Below are 21,430 nucleotides of genomic sequence, written 5' to 3'. Positions count from 1 at the left end.
CGCAAGCACACCCCATAATTTCCCCAGAAATTGTACCCTCTTTAGATGATCAATGTAATTGACCCAGGTATATTCCAGGATGCCATCTATCCCTTCATGTCAAAATAATTACAATTATAGACATAGCAGAATAAAATTGTTTTAACCAGTATTTGTCTAACAAGGTCCAGTATTTGTGTTTCACAATGTAACACGTCTGGCACTCGTCCCTCTGCTCTGTTCAAGGAGGAGAGACTTCAGCATGCAAACCTTCGTCTGTCCGGCCTGCCCCCTCGTTTTCCTTCCACGCCGCCGGGCCTCCCATGGCTGCTCCCATGCCCCATTCTCACCAGCAGTACAGTGAGCGGCACCAGCAGCCCACCGAGCCGGCCGGGCCGGCGCTGCCTCACAGCGAACAGGCACAGCAGTCTATCGGCAGCCAGGTGAGGCTCTCCAGCTCCAGGAGCTGACGGGTGCACCCACCCACGAACCACACCCAAAACAAGTTCACCCCTGTCCTATACAGAGTTAAAGGTGTTGGTGTTGAGATGCCAGTCTTGTTCCTTGGAGAGGTACACACAACATGCAGTATGTAAGCAACCTTCCCTCTCACATTTCCTGGAAAAAAGTGACTTCTCAGCGCGCCCGCCCCCCCCCCCCCCCCCCAGCCATGTGTCAGAGGAGGGTGGGGGTGTGGGGGCTCAGGGAACATCACAGCCTGTGTGTGTGAGGCATGGGGACTAATAATAAACAGGGTGATTTTCCACTCGATTTTTATTACCGCTGACCATCTAGTCCATAACCCAAAAATAATTTACTGGCTGCTGCTGAACACGCTCAGCAGCTCCCATCATACGTTTGTCTGATGGCAGACCTTTGTCATGGACCATGCTTAGAATGCCACCTCCTGACCACAGAGTAGCTCAGTGCAGCATGTGTTTCTAGTTCTATACAGTCGCGTGACAGGCCCACAGCAGTGAAACACTGCAGCTTTTTCAATGAATACTTCTGATCTGACTGCTGTGGTGAGTTTGTCTTGTCAATAACTTTTTACGGTGGTGTTTTTTTTTTTTTTTTTTTTTTACCCCTTCCCCTCTTATCTCCTGTGTGTGTGTGTGTGTCCTGTGTTCGAAGGTGACCCCTGATGTTGTCATGTTACAGAGGCGCATGCCCCAGTGTTTTCGCGACCCGTCCTCTGCTCCTCTGAGGAAACTCTCTATTGACCTCATCAAAACCTACAAACACATCAACGAGGTAGCTATACCGCCAGCCGTCCCACAGCCACACCTTCACCCCTGTACTCAGTCACGCACGGCCAGCGTTCACAGATTGTCGTTTCTGTGCCAGTGACACACACACAACTCACATCACATTTCACAACCACGTCATGGCTACGTCATACATAACTTTAAAACAACTATTTTCCACTTGTATCCCACTGCAACTTTCTGACCTGTTAAGGCCGAAATGTTCGTATGCGTTTTTTCGCAATGGTCAACCTCAATATTGGGTGGCTCTGACTTGCCAAAAAACTATCAAAATGCTGGCTATGGATGCAAAAAACACAGGAGGCAGTACGTAAGCGTGATTGACATAACGTGACGTACTATAATTATTTTTACATGTGAACATTTCAGACACGAATTTCGGACTTAGTGTGCAATGGCCTTTAGAGTTAGTGGACAAGCATCAGTCAGTACCAGAGCCCCAGGTGTGGCCCAGTCACAGGACTGACAGCGCTGTCGTTCCCAGGTTTACTATGCAAAAAAGAAGCGTCGTCACCAGCAGGGCCAGGGAGAGGACTCCAGCCACAAAAAGGAGAGGAAGGTCTACAATGACGGCCACGACGATGACAACTACGACTACATCGTCAAGAACGGCGAGAAATGGATGGACCGCTACGAGATCGACTCCCTCATAGGAAAAGGCTCCTTTGGCCAGGTGAGGTAACGTGTGTGTGTGTGTGCGTGAGTACGCGCGTGTGTGTGTTAGATCTACACGTCTATCCTCACATCATCTCAATACAGAGCAGTGTCCATACTCAGAGTTTGTTGTTGAGTCACCTCCTCAGAGATACGCTAGTGGTCCTTCACCAGGCCCTTCCAGAAACACTGTTATAATGTTGCATGTTGTTCTCTTGAAGCAGACATCTGCTGAATCGGCAGAACTTGGACGTCTCCATATCCCTGTGTGTATATAAGTGCGTCTGTGTATAAGCATGATCAATCAGAGCCCCCCCTCCCGGCCCCCTTTATGGTTAGACTCGCACTACACCCGTCTGACTGTGTGTTTACGGTGATTTGTGTTGGGTTCTTCCCAGGTTGTAAAAGCGTACGACCGTATTGAGCAGGAGTGGGTGGCGATTAAGATCATCAAGAACAAGAAGGCTTTTCTAAATCAAGCCCAGATTGAAGTTCGGCTCCTCGAGCTCATGAACAAACATGACACAGAGATGAAGTACTACATAGGTAAGTCTCTCTTTCTCGCTCGCTCTCTCTTTGTCTCCCCCCCCCCCTTCTCTCTTTACCTCCCTCTTATCAATCTCTCCACTGGTCAGGGTGCTACTGTAGACACTGCCTTGGCAAGTTCAATACAACATGATCAGTGTTGGGTGTAACGCGTTACAGTAGTCAGACTACTTTTGTTAGGTAACGAGTAACTTGACGCGTTACTTATTTAATTGAATGAATCCATTACTAGTTCCTTGTTCAAACAAGTAACGCGTGCAAACTATATTACAAAGGGTAAAATAGTCTGGTTCAGTACATAAGTGAACACCATTTTGCTAGCTACCATAAACCTAGCTATAGCTTAGCTTCGTTTTGCTCCGAGATTCAAACCTAGCCCTTGTAGAGCTAGCTAACTACTAGACTTCTGCCTGACATTTTACAACATTATTTATTGATTAAAGAGTTTCTAGATTGAAGAACTTCATGCAAATATTGCTTTTCATTATAGTGGATTATTACCTTGATCTGTCTTGCTGTATAATGAGGATTGATCATGTTATATCCGAGTGACCCTGAGTATTCAGTGCAATATCTGCTTTTGCTGAGGTCAGCCCATTAAATGTGCCTTCTGGGCATAAGAGTGACCAAGGTGAATTGTCTTAGAAATAAAATACTTTTCTTAATGTAACGCAAAAGTAACTTAACGCCTTACTCTCTACAGAAAGTAACTAAGTAACGTAACTAGTTACTTTACAAGGAATGTAACTAGTAATTGTAATTAGTTACTTTAAAAAGTAACGTTACCCAACACTGAACATGATGCACAGAAAACATATTTCAGTTCAGTAGAATGCTAGTCGTGCAGGAATTCTGTTGAGCGGGTTTTTAATATTATTTATAAGACTAGTATTTAGGGTTATGTGATCATATTTGTCCTATAATCTGGTGTAGCCATTGGTTGTTGAGCTTACATGGCATTGTTTTCCTTCTCTCCCATTGGCTCCTTCCCCCCCCCTCTCCCCAGTTCACCTGAAGCGCCACTTTATGTTCCGGAACCACCTCTGCTTGGTGTTTGAGATGCTCTCCTACAACCTGTACGACCTACTGCGGAACACCAATTTCCGCGGCGTCTCGCTCAACCTCACTCGCAAGTTTGCCCAGCAGATGTGCACGGCGCTGCTGTTCCTGGCCACGCCCGAGCTCAGCATCATCCACTGTGACCTGAAGCCCGAGAACATCCTGCTCTGCAACCCCAAGAGGAGCGCCATCAAGATTGTGGACTTTGGCAGCTCCTGCCAGCTGGGCCAGAGGGTGTGTGTGGGATGGGGCTGAGAGAGTGTGTGATGGGTGTGTGTGTGTGTGTGTGTGATGGGGCTGAGTGTGTGTGATGAGGCTGTGTGTGTGTGGGATGGGGCTGCGAACGATACAGTTCAGATGTCAGTGAGCTGGGGAAGGCTTGATGTAGTTAAGGTTCTTGTCCTGTGTTCCCACAAATATTGTGTAGATTTGTAACATACAATGTACAAATGAACATGTATTAAACACACTATACATAGGCACTCAAAGTGTTCATCTCTTAAAATCCAGAGATGGTAACTTATTGAATGGTAATATCCAAAGTGTTTCTCCCCCCCTCAGATATACCAGTACATCCAGAGTCGTTTCTACCGCTCCCCTGAGGTGCTGCTGGGAATGCCGTATGACCTGGCCATAGACATGTGGTCTCTGGGCTGTATCCTGGTGGAGATGCATACCGGGGAGCCCCTGTTCAGCGGGGCCAACGAGGTAGCCCCCCCCCCCCCTTCCGACCTCCTGCAGGAGCTCTCTGTATGGCTGGTGCTGACCTGGCCAAGACCCACACATGGGGGGTTTAGCAGAAGGCACATTTCATGGGACATGTATGAAAACATTTCATTATCTTACGCCTAGATGAAGATAGCCTGGCTGCCAGCCCAACTTCTCCCCGCCCACAAAAAAATTGGGTCAGGAAGTTGGGTCTGAAGGGTCTCGTATTGGGGAACAACTACAGAAACCAGAATCTGGGCGTACCAATGAAATTGCCAGGGCAGGCTTTATACGATGATGGACAGATGATCAACAGTAACGTAATCACCCACGTCACAAAAGAGCGCTTAAGTTGAATTCGTTTTGAACAAACAACATATTACGTTGCTCTGATTGGTTGTAGGTCTATCCAATTGAGCGAAGAGGCATTTGTTTTCCAGGCTCGTTTGAAACACGCCCCGTAGTCAAAGCCCAACGGAGAGTTCTCAGACTCATATTCTGTCTAGAATCATGTGTATTACAACGTCAGGCTAAGATGAAGATGGAGAAAACATTTTTTTTCTTTGACCAGTAGAGGGAGCTAATTTACCTTCAATCAAGAGAGGGGACCTTATTTTATTTTTTATTTTTTACTAAATTTTTTGTGTATTTTCTGTTTAGCAATTGATGAAGGGTTGTACAGTTGAAGGATTGTATTTGTTTTGCAAAGGGTAGGGTTCATCTTTTTAGGAAGATTTTGTGGTATGTAGAAGGGTCCAAAAGCCTGAGACCATATTGAACATTTAATGGAAAAATTTAAGACTTAGACAGCCAAGCATCACAAGATGCTCTGGAACATTGTCCCGTCATCCTGGGAAAACATGGGTCATCAGGTTTAACTCGAACTTGCATGCTGTAAAGCAACAAAATACAAAGATATTTTGAAATCCATTCAACTTGTCACTCAGTTTGTTAAGATGGTAGTATCATTTATAATGAAGACATTTGTTCTACATTCAAAACAAACACAGTTTAGTGGAGTCAGATTTTCCGACTCTATTGGATGCGTCCAGTCTTTTAAAGTTGGGCTAAACTACAGTCTCAACTTCTTGATGTTGTAGGTGGATCAGATGAACAAAATAGTTGAGGTGCTGGGTGTGCCTCCCAATCACATACTGGACCAGGCGCCCAAGGCCAGGAAGTTCTTTGAGAAAATGTCTGACAGTACGTGGAGTGCAAAGAAGACCAAAGATGGCAAACGGGTAAGAAGCCTTCAGCTACTGGTGCACACCCATCAAGCTATAAACCTCACTTATCCTCAAGACATAACCTCACTTATCATCTAGCCATAACGTCACTCATCCTCTAGCTATAACCATAACACTTATCGTGTTGTTGACCTTCTGTTTTACCTACAGATAATTGTCCTTTATGGTTGTTGATGTGGTTTCTGTTTTAGCTATAGACTGTTGTTGTTTGTTGATGTAGAACATCATTCCTCTCTTCTTGTCCTCCCAGTATAAGCCGGCGGGGACGCGTAAGCTGCACAGCATCCTGGGCGTGGAGGCGGGTGGGCCGGGGGGGCGGCGGGCGGGCGAGTCTGGCCACGCCGTTGCCGACTACCTGAAGTTCAAGGACCTGATCCTGCGCATGCTGGACTACGATGCCAAGGGGCGCATCCAGCCCTACTACGCCCTGCAGCACAGCTTCTTCAAAAAGACCGCCGACGAGGGCACCAACACGAGCAGCAGTGTGTCCACCAGCCCGGCCCTGGAGCAGTCCCAGTCATCAGGCACCACCTCCAGCACCTCCTCCAGCTCAGGTACCGCAGCCAGCCCAGCACAGCAGCCCCCGTCTGCTGTCGGGGATATGCTTGACAAACGATGGTTGACAGAGAATGTGCCGTCTCTAGTTTTTACACACAGACAGAATTGGTTTACAGGCGTTAATATAATAAAGGTCACATGAAATGCTGTTTTTTGATGCTTTTTAATAGGCCTTAGTGGTTCCCTACTACTGTATCTGAAGTCTCTTTCCTGAAATTCAGCCTTGGTGCAGAATTATAGCCAATACGAGTAGTCCCACAATCAGCTTTCCTCAGAACGCTCTGTTTCTGTGTCTGTAGCTTTAAATGCTAATGAGGAGGAGAGAGGCGGCACCATGCGCTAATGTTTACAGTGGATGTATCAAAATGGCTCGTAGACCCGTTGCTGTAAGATGCCTCGAATTTGCCCATTCTCATCTAATAACCCTGGTTTGCAGAGCTGCACACTCAGTCATTTCAATGTGGGGAAAGGCGGATATTGCGCGTGCCATAACACCAACAGCGGAACGTTATCCACATAATAACAAAGCGTACAACACTGCGTTACAGAATGTGTATTCACACACATACTTGATGCTATCTATCTTTACATTAGCGACAGTACCTCAGCTGTTAGCTTCAGAGCTACTGTTACAGCCAGATTCGAAGTGTAGCAAGCTAGGTAACCATATAGTAAGCAACAAAATTATATAGCGTTAGTTGACTTACTTGTCCGAGGTTTGTAGCTGGACCAAAGAGTACTGATCCAAAATTTAATTTCAGATGGTCAGCAAGGCCAACTTTGTATTGGCTCAAGTTAAGGAAACAGTTGTGGCTGAAATGTTTGGCGCAGACATGCAAAACTTTGAGAGGTTGTGTTGGCGCATTTCCAGCGAAAATAAAATTGAGATACTGGTTGTGCAGAGGCTCAGATAAAGGAACTGAAAAAACTTTTGTTTGCATTTGTACATCCAAGCACTGAGCAATTGTTATACTTTGTTCGTTTGCTCGCCATGATGTCTCTCCACGAAAAAACGATATTGCACTCGCCCTTGCACGGTGGTAGCCCAGTTTCTCATGGGCGGGCCAGATGATCTGGGCGGGCAAGGCAGAGAGAGGGGAGGTAACCTTGCTCCTATCTACGTCACTAGGAGGAGATTTTCAAACAGAGCAATTGAGCCTTAATTTTCTCAAAGGCGGAGAAGAACACCCAGGGCTTGGTTTACACCTATCGAAAATTCTAGCTACTGGGGGACTAAAGGCAGGCTAGGTGAACTCATTAATGTTAAATAACCTCCTAAATTGAAGTTTTTATTTCATGTGACCTTTAACCCTTGTGTTATCTTCGGGTCATTCTGACCCAGTCATTGTGACCCACTGTTGTTTGCGACAACTTTACCGCATACAAAAACAAAGTGAAGCATTTTCTTTTAACCGTTGGGCTGTCTCAGACCCCCCACATTGCCAAGTTTAAAAGAAAATTATTTTTATTTGCTTTTGTATTGGGTAAAATTTGGTAAACACAACAATGGTTTGTTATGAACCTTTGGGTCATGTGACCCGAAGGCAGCACAAGGGTTAATAATGAAATGCACAATACTTTTGCCACATCAGGTTGACTCTGCCTCCATATTCATTATCCTGTCAAAACAGATTTTTATCAAATTCATGACGATCATCCTTGGACATCTGGTGCTTGTTTCCCGTGAAAGTGAACCATGTACGTTTGTGGTTCTGTCCACAGGGGGCTCCTCTGGCACCAGTACTAGCGGGCGGGCACGCTCAGACCCCACGCATCAGCACCGGCACAGCGGAGGACACTTCAGCGCTGCCGTACAGGCCATGGACTGTGACAGCCTCTGTCCACAGGTGAGACTCAGGGATTTAGCCTCTCACTGGGGTTTTAGTTTTTTGACAAAAATAAAAAGATTCGGGTAATTATTTCATGGCTCTAATGGTATAATCTCCTCTTAAGTACAGGGCATTTTTGTTCAGCAGAATGGAATTTACAATGGAGTAGTTATTGTCAGGTCCAATGCTGTGTTCACACCGAAAGAGAAGCAAATATTTGTTTTGCGTTCATTTGTGTTTATTTGCACGAATCGCTAGGAGCCATCCGTTGTTTTCGTTAAAAAATAATAATTAAAAAATAATAATAAATATGCGTCGATTGATGTCGACGCATTTTCAGCGTCAACGTTGTTGATGACGTCAACGAATCTCAGCAGCCCTAGTCACATCTCAACATTGACAAACTTTCGCAACACCATGTTATTCGCGAGAATTCACGCATGTAATCTGGCCTCGTAAAATGCGCTTTGCGTTTGGTGTAAACACGGCATGAAGCTTCTTTTTGATGCAAGTATTGTCAGTTGAGCTTTTTATTTGTAGGCAGAGGCAGTAAGGATAAGCGTGTCAAGGTCAGGACTGTGTGTGTGATGGCTGTGTGGTTGTGGCAGCAGTCCAGGCAGCCGTTCCTCCCCCCCACGGGCTGGGACGGCGGTGACGGGACCCAGCAAGTGACGGTGGAGACCCACCCCGTCCAGGAGACCACCTTCCACGTGCCTCCCCAGCAGCCCAAGGCCCTCCACCCTCTGGCCAGTGCAAACAGCTCCTCCCACCCCCATCACCATGGCCACCATCACCATGGACACCATCACCACGGACACCACCACCCCCATGGACAGCAGGGCCTGCCAGCTCGGCCTCGGCCACGCCTTTACCACTCGCCCACCAACAGCGCCTCCACACAGGACTCCATGGAGGTGGTGCACGGCCACCTGTCCATGACCTCCCTGTCTTCCTCCGCCTCGTCCTCCTCCACCTCTTCCTCCTCCACCGGGAACCAGGGCAACCAGGCCTACCAGCTGCGCCCGCTCCCAGCCAACGCAGCCTTGGACTTTGGCCAGAATGGCAGCATGACCATGGGACTGGGTGCCTTCTCTAATCCCAGACAGGAGACTGGCATGGCAGGCCACCCCACCTACCCTCTGGGCACGAACACGGGGCCCGGTCACTACATAACGGAGGGCCACATGGGCATGAGACAGGGCATTGACAGGGAGGAGTCTCCCATGGCAGGCGTCTGCGTACAGCAGAGTTCTGTTGCCAGTTCGTGACTAAACTGAGGATGGGTTGTTATTTCTTTCAGTAATGTTTTTTTTTTCTTTTTTTTTTTGTGTATTTTTTGAAAGGTGTTGTTTATTTTTTAAATGACAAGAAAAGTGCATAAAGATCAAAAAGCTGCTTAAAATTCAAGGGGAGATGATCACTGACCCGCTACAAGTGTGCAGAGCCGACATCTCTCTCGTCCTCCATCCAAAGTTTCTCTCCTTGGTTCTGGGTTTTTCGCACGGATTTCTGACTCATCTCTTTGTGTTCACAGGGATTATTACCAATGTTTTATTGACTTGACCGTCTTGCATATTATACTTAATTATCCATTCATTTCACAAACACCTCTCTCTCTACTCTGCATGGTCTGCATTAATCCTTGTTAATGTCAGCCTGGAGTAAAAAAAAAAAATCGACCTAGATTTGTAGTTGTTATGCCATTGGCTCTTAGAACAGAAATGCTATACACCATTACATTTCCCCTTAACTATCCACACTTTTCTACTTTTTGTTTGCATAAGCTTTCCATATCTGGCAAGAATTATTTTCATCGTTTCTGTATTTATTCATTTAGTTTCGGTTTAATGTTAATGCAGTTCCACAATGGAGCAATGTGAGGTCTGTAGAAGAAAGAAGGGAAGCCGGCACAAATTCCATCTGGCTGTGCGTTAGTTGGAGTGTGATACATTGCGGAGCCTGCCAGCAACATGGGGCTGATGGTAACTGTTCTCCAGGACAGCAACCCTTTTGGCCTTATTGTTTTGTTTTAGTTTTTGAAACTTCTCTGAAAGATGCGGAAGGAAAGTGAAAGAAGAACATTACAGTTTAATGAGAAATATATTTCCTATATTTTTGAAGTCTGGATAAAGGAAACCCATAATTCTTTTCAGAAGAAAAAATTGAAAGTAAATGAGTTTTTAGGATGGTAATTTAAGAGGCCTTTCTTTAAGATTTGACTTGCTAGGCCCCCTGATTGCTGGACCTTTGCGAGTTCCACAGAAGTAGTTTTATTTTGTATTTTCGTTTTGAGATGGATGAAATTAGCTATGACTGTCCCTGTCCTGCTTTATACTTGCTTTTATTTTTCTTTGCTTCTTTTTTCTTCAGCATGTGGTTCCCCCAACAGAGGATGGACAAGTGTCTTCTGTTCATCTTGAAAATGAAAACGTGCAGAATTTTATGTGACAGTTTTTTTTTTTTTTGCTTCACAATTATGCTGTGAATTTTAGAAGAATTTTATTTTCCATTTGATAATTTATTGTACCAAAGCTGTTTTTTTTTTATAGCACATAGATGTCTGTAACCAATAATGTAGCAGTTCTGCACTTTGACACAAGGTGTATCAAGACCTTTTTTTAAATGTCAGTAAAAATGGCTGTATCTATTGCTTTAGCAAAACTGGAACTGTTGTTAAACTCAGTACATTTACTATTAGCTGTATCCTCGACAGAATTGGTTGTAAGTTTTTAGTTTGTTTATTTTTTATTTTTATATATATATATATATATATATATATATATATATATATATATATATATATATATATATATATATATATATATATATATATATACAAAAAATGAAACTAACAAAAACAAATTTATTTCGATGATAGAACTTTTTTCCGTTAACAAGGACTTGAAGGAGACATGAGATGCGATGCTGGCTGCTACTCTGCAGGTTCCAGAGTATCAGTCTGGTGACTGTGAGTTGAGGCCAGCCCTTGTGTTCACGCGTCAGAAGAGGGAAAGGCTTAAATGTGAACAACAGTGCTTTAATACTTCAATTTGTGACCTAGGATTTATTGGATTTAGGCTGTTTTAAACGTGCCTACCTATTTGGCTAATACTGCATTAGAAACCTATAGTGGCAGTCTTCACGGCAGTGGCTAAAATCTTCACGTGCCCCAACCCCCCCCCCCCCCCCTCAAATTTGAAACAACCCTATTTGACCTAGCTGAACAGAGGCACGGTACACATTTAAAAGTCAATAAATGTTTTTTAGGAGAGGGAGATAACTTCTCTAAATAAGCGTGTATCCACATGTTTGACAAACTCACCGTGAGTGTTGAATCCAAAAGGAAACTAGTAGGGATGGTGTGAGAAGTGAGCCCTGCCTGCTGGATGTTTGTAGAGATATGCCAGGCTTTTTGTGCGATGCCTGGAGAAGGAAGTGGAACTGGGCCCATCCGTGTTGTGCCAGTTCAAAGGAGTGGCAACAGCTAGGGGAAAGGTATCCATGAAAAAAAAGAGGAAAAACACAGGCTTCAGGTGTTTACTTTTCAACCCCATTTTAATAGTTGAAATAGAATTTATGTATATATTTATATTTTTTTAATAAAGGAAGTTTAGAACTCACTACTTTTTTCCTAATGGTATTTTGATTACATTTAAGTCAATGTGGAGACCATGCAGTGGAAGTTCTTCTGTGATATTAGTCAATGGGTAACAGTGCTTCCAGGCCAAAGTAGTTTGACAATGCCAGTACAAATGCAAGTCTTGTAGGGTTTAAACATTTTAACAGGAGAGAGTAGTTATTCATACCTTAAATATTATAGACAGGGTATAGTGTGTGGGTGTATGTCTATGAATCTGAATGACAGCAGTGTTTTAATATATAACATATACATAAGCAATTATGTACACATATTACAGGAACTATTTTTTAGTTGCGTCGGAAATTGGATTAAACTTCAACCGTGGGTCAATTTTTGAAGTTAGGCTAATACATGTGTGTAGAAAGCCATGATCGTCAACACAATATAACCACAAACATCCAATGATTAACTCCCAAGTGTTAAGTATGATTTATGCTCTGCACCATATTCCATTCAGAAAAATGATTTTTTTTGTCCTCCAGCCCTGTCCCCTGACCCCTTAGTCTGGTTTTGAGTGATTGACAACACAGTTTGGTTACAGGTTGTCTGACGTGCACTGTAAAGATTCAAACAGCATGGGAAAAGGAGAAATACCTGTGTCCACAGATTGTAAGATCTAGTCAATACTTGCTGTGTATATGATAATGTTACAAAAAGATAAAAAATGGACAAGCCCTTTGTATTATATTCAAACGGTCTTATGTATGATATAAAAACGTTAATTAACTTGTTTTGAGTCTGTTCTGTTTTTGTGTGGTCCCTGTCACTTTAGAAGTGCGTTCATGTTCTTGTGTTCTCAGATAGTTGCACTAAACTGTTATTCTGGATTCTATTGGTTATTGTGTGAACTTGAGTCATAAAGCTGATCTGAATGTGATGCACCTGCCAGTCACCAGCTTTAAGGAGAAGATGCAGGTAACCTATTAGATGTCATTGGAAATGTCAGAACTGGGAACTTGGTCATGCAACATATGTGTTCCCAAGGCAACTGAAGGCAATCCCAGATTTTATTTTTGTTGTAAGCCACTCTAAAATGACCTGTGTGGCTTCTAAAAACAGCATGAAGACACCAGTATGGGCTTGTCAGTTGGCACAACATCTTACTAAAGACTCAACTACAAAGAGTCATTTCACAGACACAGGTGAACCGTAGTCCATTGACGAAAGACTGTGTAAGCAAGTGTGTGTGGCTCAATAATGTCTGGGCCCTTATTAATACAGCGTTGCTATCAATTTGGTCATGTCTTGCTTCTATATCATTGAGTTTCATAACTTCATAAGCTCCTGATCCTCTGGCTTGGATGATCCAAAGTCATCAACTTAGAATTAGTAGAGCTCTTTTGCTGATGATCTGTCAGGGCACATATTCAGATGTATATCAAGGGTTTAAATGGAAATTAGGGAGACAGAAGCAACATTTTATTGATTCAATTATGTGATAGCCTGACTCAGCTTTGAGCTGTCTGACAATCAACTGTTTTGAAGATAACCACATAGGTTCTTGAATTCATGTAATACCTTTTTTTTTTTACTTCAGTTCATTGGACTGTAATGTCTAGGCTGTAAGTATGTTTACAAAAGGGGCCATATAGTGTGGGCTTGAGGATATAAATGAGAAGTACAATTTGAATACACTAGAGGGCTCTCTAAGACAAACAAGGATCATTTATGGCGAAAAGGGGAATCTAGATTAAGAACTGGCTTTACTGATTCTGTGATGGCGTATAGGTTTTCATCTCAATCATATGATTTCTGTATGCCCATTAGATAAGTATTTAATGTCCCAATGCCCAAATAAGAACAAAAGCTAGCCCATCCAGACATCCCCATGGTCTTCCTTCCATCCTGCCCTTTCTTAGGGTTAGACATACTGGGCTCAGGATGAGAATTAAACACGCAAACACGTTTCTTTCAAACATACTATATCAATTTATTTAAAAACTTGGCACTATAATCCTTACAGTTTTTTGTACAATTATTGTGCTTTCATATAAAGCATGCTTTCATCCATAGCCCGTGACAGGAAAACAGCATGGGGCTGGGTAGAGACAAAGAAAAAGAAAGATGTAAAGTTCCAAAGAAAAAGACCGTTAGCAACAGCTCTATATCTGCGATCTTGTAACTTACTAGCATTGTGCTGTACTTTCACTATTGTGATATTTAGGGAGAGCTACTGTGCCAAAGTGGCAGTGCTGACACTTGAAGACTTGCAAACAATAGGTATTGTAAGTGCTCATTAGAAATAATTAGTAGGACTCTTATTATAGAAATAAACCTAGGCAAAGTATGTTAACAATTATTTATAAGAACGTAGGTTTTATTTTAAGGATATAATTAATACAGAGCTTTGTAGCATATAAAATAAAACAACATTCCTTGTGCATTTAACTCATGATCATCATAAAATAAATTAGATATGCATTGATGTCTGATAAAATGATTGAAAATGGTTGAAGTCACCTGATTAGAAGGCCTTTGCATCAAAGAAAAACCTAGATTCTCAGTTCACTGTGTGTTTGTGCAAAGGAAAATTTACAGATAAGGTACAGATCATCTCTCTCCTCTGCCTTTTGCTTGCTGTACACAAACAGTGACCTGGCAGCCGTGGCTGTTGTTGTGGGCAAAGTGCATTGCTTTATTGCTTAACTGTCAAGCCTGCGTTACGTTTGTATTGTTATGAAAATAAAGCCAGATCTATATTTAATCAATGGTGCAAGGTAACTTGAGGTGTTTTGACACCTACTTATGCGTTGTTGTAGTCTCTGACGTTACTCTGATGTTACTGTTGAAAGGGTCTGTTACTGCATGTTTACAGTCAGTTTTAAAACAAACATTTCAGAGACAGTCGCGGAGTCAGTGTTTTACATGAGAGACACAAGAATTGTATGGCCCCCTCATCATCATAGAAAATACTGTCTTAGTTTGAATCAGGCTGAGAAACACATACATACAGACATACCCAACACCTTCACACACACACACACATACACACACACACACACACACAGAAAGACACTCAAACAAACAAACATGGATTCAAACACACATACACAAGGTCAGAGCTGCAAACTGCCTGCACTTTATCAAATCTAGAGTTTGCTTTGAATTAACCATTAACATATCTCCTTGTGTATAGGTCGTAACCTTTTGTCCTCACACACAATAAGGAAATAACAGGAGAGCAAAGAGGAGTCAGTCAGGCACTCTTATAGTAACCAGAATGTATCGCGTTGTCAGTCGAACTTCCAGTACTTTCCAATGAGCTAATTAGCAGCATATTTGCATAATAAAGCAATTCAGTGCAAGTACTCTGAAGTTAAGCAATTATGCTGCTAAAACTATTTGAAGTCTAGGCCCAGTTTTAATTACAATCACCCACACGTTTTCCCACTTCTCTCCCCTCAAGTAGAGAAACACTAATGAGAAGGCTTGTTTAAATTAATATTCCCCTCCGCCCTCCTTGTGCCTTCACTATCTTAATGGGTGGCCTCACTTTCAGAATTACACATGAACCGTAAAAGGCAACACTGGTCTTTAACGCCAGCATCTATAATTAAAAACATGCAGAGTTGAACGTTTCCAGACATTGTTCTAATGGGACCTGTTAATAATGCTAGACTTTCAGAAAATAGCGTTCCAAAATTCTGTGGGGGGAGGGGGCATCCTAGTGGATATGACTGGATGATAATCCCAGAGCCTAAGGTTCCAGGGAGCACCTTTTTTCAAAGATCTAAAATGTATTAAACTCAGATCCAGTTAGATAACAAGGAATCACAAATCAATGAGATTAGCTAGGTTAGCTAAACTCATATATGAAATGAATGACCAGACTAATTAATAGGAACCAAGAGGGGTAAAAGGTAACACACAAGAAGCATCCTGTTCTAACTCTAGCCAACTGCTCGCTTTTGGACCTCTCAGTTCACCCATGTCCCCTAATAATAAAAAAGAGTGTCCACTTCAGTCAAGCATTTCAACAAAACAAACCATGTAATGTAGAACAAGAACATATTTCATGAAATTATCACAAAAGATGTGTAAATTGAGTAAAATTGTTACCGATGACAGATGAACGAGAGATTGGAAGTATTGACATAATGCGGACAAGTTCTATGATGGATGTTTAAATTTTCTGGAGTCATCCCATTTCAATACAAGTGAATAGACAGAGAACTGTAAGGAAAACAATACAATTTGCTTTACAGTAGCTAGTATAGTATTGTAAACATGTCTGTTTTGTTCATCCTTTGTTCAGAGTTTAACAGTAAAACAATCATGCATTTAGTCACACTTTATATTAAGGGTCTCCAATACCACATATTTGAATGTTTGTCTATAAATGTGTATTTTCAGCAATTTCCACATTAACCATACCAACAATACATTAGGTCACACTTGATACCTTCCTCTCCTAGTGTGAGCAAAGATCATAAACTTTTCCTGTTCAGCACTTTTCAAGGAACAGTAAGTTACGAAAGTGACTTTCAAGTAAGTCATTGTGATATTGTGACCATCTAATTTAACCTAATGTCAGAAAAACATCTGTTTTTCATTGATGCATGGTAACAAATCAAATAGCCATAGACATCATATTCTACTGATAAAAAAAATATATGTAGTAGACATCTTATGGCTTTTCATTGTCTCCTGTCCTGTTTGACTTCAGATTCGACCTATCAATCAGTGCCGACCTAAAGCTGTTCTAAGGGGTGTAGATCTGAGGAATAATGGGAGATAAAATAAGATAAGCAAAAGCAGGAAGGATAAACTGTAGTTGTTGAAGGTGCAGAACTAAAACTTTACTCCTTCCCTAACAAGGCTTCTCAATGTACCACCGCACCACAGTGGACAACACCAGGGGCGTAGGTTTGTTTTCAAATGTGAGTGGGACAGCTTTTTATTTATATAATTAAGGATGCAGTCGTGTAATAAAAAGTGGGGTGGACATATTTGCCGTTTTCAAAAAGTGTAAAACTGTGAAACCTATGACCCATGTATGATGAAACTTACGCCCCTGGGACATACATTCGTGGCCATAACTTTTAGCAATGACAAATGTTGTGTTTTGCAAGGTTTGCTGGTTCAGTATTTGAGGAAAAGGTTTTCACATGTTTCTATAGAATACTGGAATACAATAAGGCACATTTCATATTGTTTAAAGATTATTTGGGTGAAAATTGTCAATATATGCAAATAGTCCCCTCTTTTACAGCAGTCAATCTGCTTTTAAAATCCAATAAGAATGATAGTGATTTCACCAGGCTAGAACTACTTCACACTTTCCCCTTTGCTGATGATATGACTTACTGAAATTATGTTAGCAGTCATTTTATGCCAAGGCCCAGTAGGTTTTGCAAACACAAAATGTATGTCGCTCCCAATACTTTTGGCCACGGCTGTACTGTGTACCATGTATCCCGTTCCTTGTAGACTCATGCACTCGGCACAGAAATATGAACTGTTCCGGTAACACTTTGGATCCAGTTGCTTGTAATAAGCGTTAAATTATAGGTCTTAGTAAGTTATTCATTTAATAAGCCTTATTAACACATAATAATGTAAACACGCATCTTTTAAGGGCCTTATTTACTGTAAACTAACACTTATTTCATCTTATGATAACACTTACCTTAGACCTAACTAATATTATTATTACTTAAATAGTCTTATTAACATGTATAAATGTTAATAAGCATCTTATTAGGGCCTTATAACCTATTAACTAACGCTTATTAAACGCACCTAGATCTGATAGAATCCTCCTAATTCTATTAGTAAACCACAGATTTAGCTCAAAAACAGTTTTTCATGCCTTGAAAAAGTCCCCTTCACTACCATGGCCAGTAGCCACTGCAGGACCTGTAGAGTCTGCTGGGTCCACTGGGTGACATGCCACAGTCACACTGGCTCGTGGCTCACTGTAAAGTAGACCAACTCGTCCCCATGGCAACCACCATAGACTCAGCTGACACACACTGCCTGGTAACTGAAGCAGAATTTCAGAGAACAGGCATCTGGAGAAAGACACGTCAATTTTTTCCAGTATTTAGATTAGGGGGTCTACATAAGATGCAACCACCTAAGAGAACTGCATTTACTAGACGATGGGCTCTGATGGGAGTCAAGTTTTTTTTTTTTTTCTGTCAACAAGACAGAATGGTGCATCCCCATACTAGTCTGAACACCAACTGAAATAGTGGAACAGAAATGATGTAATAGCCCTGTCAAAGCATCCTTGGCCTCCTTATGGCTTCATTCTATGAAGTTATGCAAATTCTGTTTGACTGTGTTGCTTTAGACGACCACTTTAAGACATAAATACTTCCTTGGTTCCCAAAATTAATTTTATAGCCAAAGTAAAAAATGATAACAGATGGTAAAAATAAATAAATAACTGATTCCAACAGACAGTCTGCATTGTCAGCCCAACTCCCATCAGCATTATGTTCCCTTCAACCTACCAGTCCAAATTTGAAGGGCATTGCATGAAACTTGGGGGTGTCTGGATTTAAGTCATCAAGATTAGGTGTATGGAATAGGGGGTTCATATTCTGACCCAAGATCCAGCCATGGTGTAAGTCTGTTAGTTTCAGTCAGATAAAAAGGCTCAAGCCCACATCCATTTATTTGAATACATTTAAAAGGAAACCGTCCTTCTTACCCTCCTTAAGGTAATCTCTAATCGATCACCATTCGATGGATTCGATCTCATAAATGGATGAGAAAGTGACGACCACTTTGACTGGGCACCACCACAGTTCCACCAAATGCTCAGGATGCCATTGGTCTCCTCAATAATGTTTGCATCCAGTATTGTAAAGAGTTAGTTTGTTTCACCTACCACTACTGATGGTATTCTTTTATGTACACAATAGACCAATTTTCACCCTACGTCACACGACTGTCAAGCAGGCTCAACTGCGCATGTCGGTTGCAAAAGACAAACTTCTCCCGGGTATAATAAGCATCATATATCTCTGGCCACTGGATTACAGGGATTGACATAAACTTTCTGAGGCACTTGTCCTTTGGACAAGTACATTTACGTTTCACTTGTCCATGCACAAAAGTCACTTGACCCCGATACCTTTAAATAGCCTGACCAAGTGATCGGGCAAAACTAGCCTGGCTAACGGAGGTCGCTTTCTCAGGCAGGCAAATGACGAATGAAACAGGCTCGGTTAAAGAAATCCGAGATGCTGGCTATCTTCAGCAGGCTCGTATCTACAAAAGGCAGTCCTCACTGACATTTTTGGTGAAGTGAAATACAACATTGTGCCAGTGAGCGACCCGAGTCTGACTCTGAGACTGACGTCAAAACAGTATAACGCCGTGAGACGCAGTCTCACTCAGATTGCCAGTTTTACACAAATCACAAAAATAATCGAACCAGCTGGCTAAAAACAGAATTCCCATATCTCTTGAATGATGCCCTGATTTACTTTTTTGGTGTAAAACTTTTGATGTAGAATTGACCGAACTGTAATATTATGAACGTTGTGACACGGCGCGACCAAGACAAGAGATGGCTGCTGCCTAAGACAATGCGGTCCACCGGGCAACATTCTCACTTAAATTTCAAGACTTTCGTGACCCAAATCAAAATTCTGATGTGACAGATCAATTGGGAATTGCTTTCTCTCTTAAAGGCTGTCTTCCTTGACCTTTTTAGTCTTTTTAAATCTAATTATTTGTATTGTCCATGTGGTCCTTTTGCCATTATAAATGCTATAATTTCCTGGTTTTCTGCAACCACATTGCGCGCGCATCCCGAATGTTTACAAAATAATATGGTCTCTGTAGAACCAATTTACTACTGTGTGTTTTTGTACGTGCGTATATATTTCTGAAAACCTCTAATGTAAAGAAAGCTTCATACATAAGGCATAGAATATTTACAAGCCTGGCCTAAATGAATTGGTATCAAACATTGTCCTTTCAAATATTCACACTTCTGCAACAAACAAATACTGAAATATTTATACAAAAAATACAAATGCCCTAGAATATATATTTGTACATAGAAAGAGGTTTTAAATCTTTAAATAAAACAAATGAAAATAATAAATATGAATTGATATTCCTAAAGAAGAAAATAAAACAATGTTTTGAAAACATGCAGTTGCCCTACACAGAGCGGTCTAGTTCAGTGGTCCTCATCATCTCCAGCAAGCATTGAGGGACAAACGACCTTTGAAGGCAAAGAGTGTTCTTGATGCAGGGCTCCTTGGACCAAACCATTTTCGTAGGATTTGGGGGGGGGATTGGTCCTGACCTCCAAACTTGGGACCAGCTTGTCTGTTTAGCCAGCCACAAGCAGAGACACAATGACCTGCCTAAACACAGACCTGTGCTTGTTCCTTTTTTACATCCCATCTCCCATCCATTTCTCCCTACACTTTGGACTCGCTCTCCATGTTGGCGATGTCACCGTTCCTCTCCGTCTGATCCTCTATACCCTCTTCCTGTGTGTCCAGGGTGGTCTTCTTCTCCCGGCCCTGGATCTCAGGCTCCAGCATCCCTTGCTGGCTCAGCCTGCTGGCCACCGACCAGGTCAGCGGCAGGCGCACGCGCGACGCCAGCTCTTTGGCACTGCAGCTGGGTGTGTTTGTCTCATAGATGTCATGGAAGCTGTTGTAGTCCACTTCGTAGAAGCCATCCTCCAGGGTCAGGACTGGTGTGAAACGATAGCCCCACTTGATCTCACTGGTCACGTACGAACTCCTGGCCTGGCATGTCATACCTGGACGGGACAGACAGAAGTTAGATTGGGTCGTCCTCTTATGTCATGCAGTATTATATACACCTGGGGATCTTGTGTTTTCAAACTGAGAAAGTTTCAACAATTAATGAATGAACATTTAATGCAGACCATTGATAACTTAGAAACACATACCTGTAATTAACCCATGGAAGGTTATTTGCCATTATTTAGTTAGCTATTATTGTCATGGAGTCTTAGTAACAAACATAGTAACTGGAAAAATATACTGGTGCAGTAAATATACAGGGATATAGTAATAGCTAATATTCAGTGATCTTGTGCTCTAGACAGTGGTATGTCTGGCTCATTATTTCTCATGTCCATCAGGCTGGAATACCACCATTCAAATACCATCTCATTTTGGGCTAACCATCACATTCTTGTTTATAATCAAATGTTGATATGCCAGCATGCTCCAGAAGCCTTTTGAAAACTAACAGCCTGTAGGCTTGTGAATGCAGTAAAACACTTAGATGTAGACCACTGGGCATATTTGCAAGGCAACAGTATGTCATTTGTCCCAGCCCCATGCTAAGCACATTATGTTAAGCTGTAGCTTCTGACATTGCCGAGCTTATGTTGTGACTCTTTAGAAGGAACGGTACTGTTAGGATTGGTACTGTAAAGAGAGATCCAATGACATCAAGGAAAACAGACTCTCCTCTTATTCATTTACTTATTTATTGGGAACATTTTACCACGTTAATCATTCTAGGAAGTGTCTTTCAAGAGAGAGAGAGATGTGAGAGAAAAAAAGAGAGAGACAGAACAATTCTTAGAAATAACTGACTGGCTAATAAAAATATATATATTTCCATTTCTTTTGCAAATGTTCGACGAGGCAGCTTTCATCACACAGATTAGCTGTCCAGTGGACTATCACCAAATGACCTCTTGACCAGCTTGTCGCTTTTTTCTTTCTTTTTGATCCAGCAGGTTTCATTAGAGAACCACATTACAGGAATACATGATGACAAGGGTTTATCCTCATTTTGACTGCTGCTGTCATGGCTAACTGGCTCTTTTACAGTTGCTTCGCTGCAGGGCATTGAAACGGGCACAATTATTAAGATTATAGTATCAAAAGTCGAGGGAAGTCAACTGGGGAATTCTTAATGAATGGGTGATTCTAAAATAATTGGTGCTTCAGACTGTCGGTATCAACAGGATATAAAGAG

At 42.0% G+C, this 21,430-nt stretch overlaps 2 protein-coding genes across 7 annotated transcripts in view; one reads left to right on the top strand and one right to left on the bottom strand.

Annotated features, from left to right (window-relative positions):
• dyrk1aa (dual-specificity tyrosine-(Y)-phosphorylation regulated kinase 1A, a) overlaps positions 1–12,218 on the top strand; it is a 50,865-nt gene extending 38,647 nt beyond the window's left edge. For 3 of the 6 annotated variants that reach the window (XM_084698238.1, XM_084698243.1, XM_084698244.1), the window contains 10 exons: positions 226–422; positions 1,114–1,233; positions 1,732–1,920; positions 2,300–2,447; positions 3,454–3,740; positions 4,068–4,214; positions 5,315–5,455; positions 5,712–6,015; positions 7,742–7,866; positions 8,457–12,218. In XM_084698238.1, the coding sequence (XP_084554364.1) occupies positions 226–422; positions 1,114–1,233; positions 1,732–1,920; positions 2,300–2,447; positions 3,454–3,740; positions 4,068–4,214; positions 5,315–5,455; positions 5,712–6,015; positions 7,742–7,866; positions 8,457–9,116 (2,318 nt within the window). In that variant the 3' untranslated portion in view covers positions 9,117–12,218. The remainder of the gene's footprint in view (positions 1–225; positions 423–1,113; positions 1,234–1,731; positions 1,921–2,299; positions 2,448–3,453; positions 3,741–4,067; positions 4,215–5,314; positions 5,456–5,711; positions 6,016–7,741; positions 7,867–8,456) is intronic. The other 3 variants (XM_084698242.1, XM_084698241.1, XM_084698239.1) reach the window with 3 other exon arrangements.
• A 1,175-nt stretch (positions 12,219–13,393) lies between these two features.
• Positions 13,394–21,430, bottom strand: part of kcnj6 (potassium inwardly rectifying channel subfamily J member 6) — a 91,981-nt gene continuing 83,944 nt past the window's right edge. The window contains exon 3 of the mRNA XM_084698245.1: positions 13,394–20,231. Within this exon, the coding sequence (XP_084554371.1) occupies positions 19,882–20,231 (350 nt within the window). The 3' untranslated portion in view covers positions 13,394–19,881. The remainder of the gene's footprint in view (positions 20,232–21,430) is intronic.

Source organism: Hypomesus nipponensis, chromosome 5 (genome assembly GCF_054491055.1).
Source record: "Hypomesus nipponensis isolate SF chromosome 5, ASM5449105v1, whole genome shotgun sequence".
In the NCBI taxonomy this organism is placed as follows: Eukaryota; Metazoa; Chordata; class Actinopteri; order Osmeriformes; family Osmeridae; genus Hypomesus; species Hypomesus nipponensis.
The sequence above is the reverse complement of the archived record's forward strand: the minus strand, read 5'-3'. Positions and strand labels throughout refer to the sequence as shown.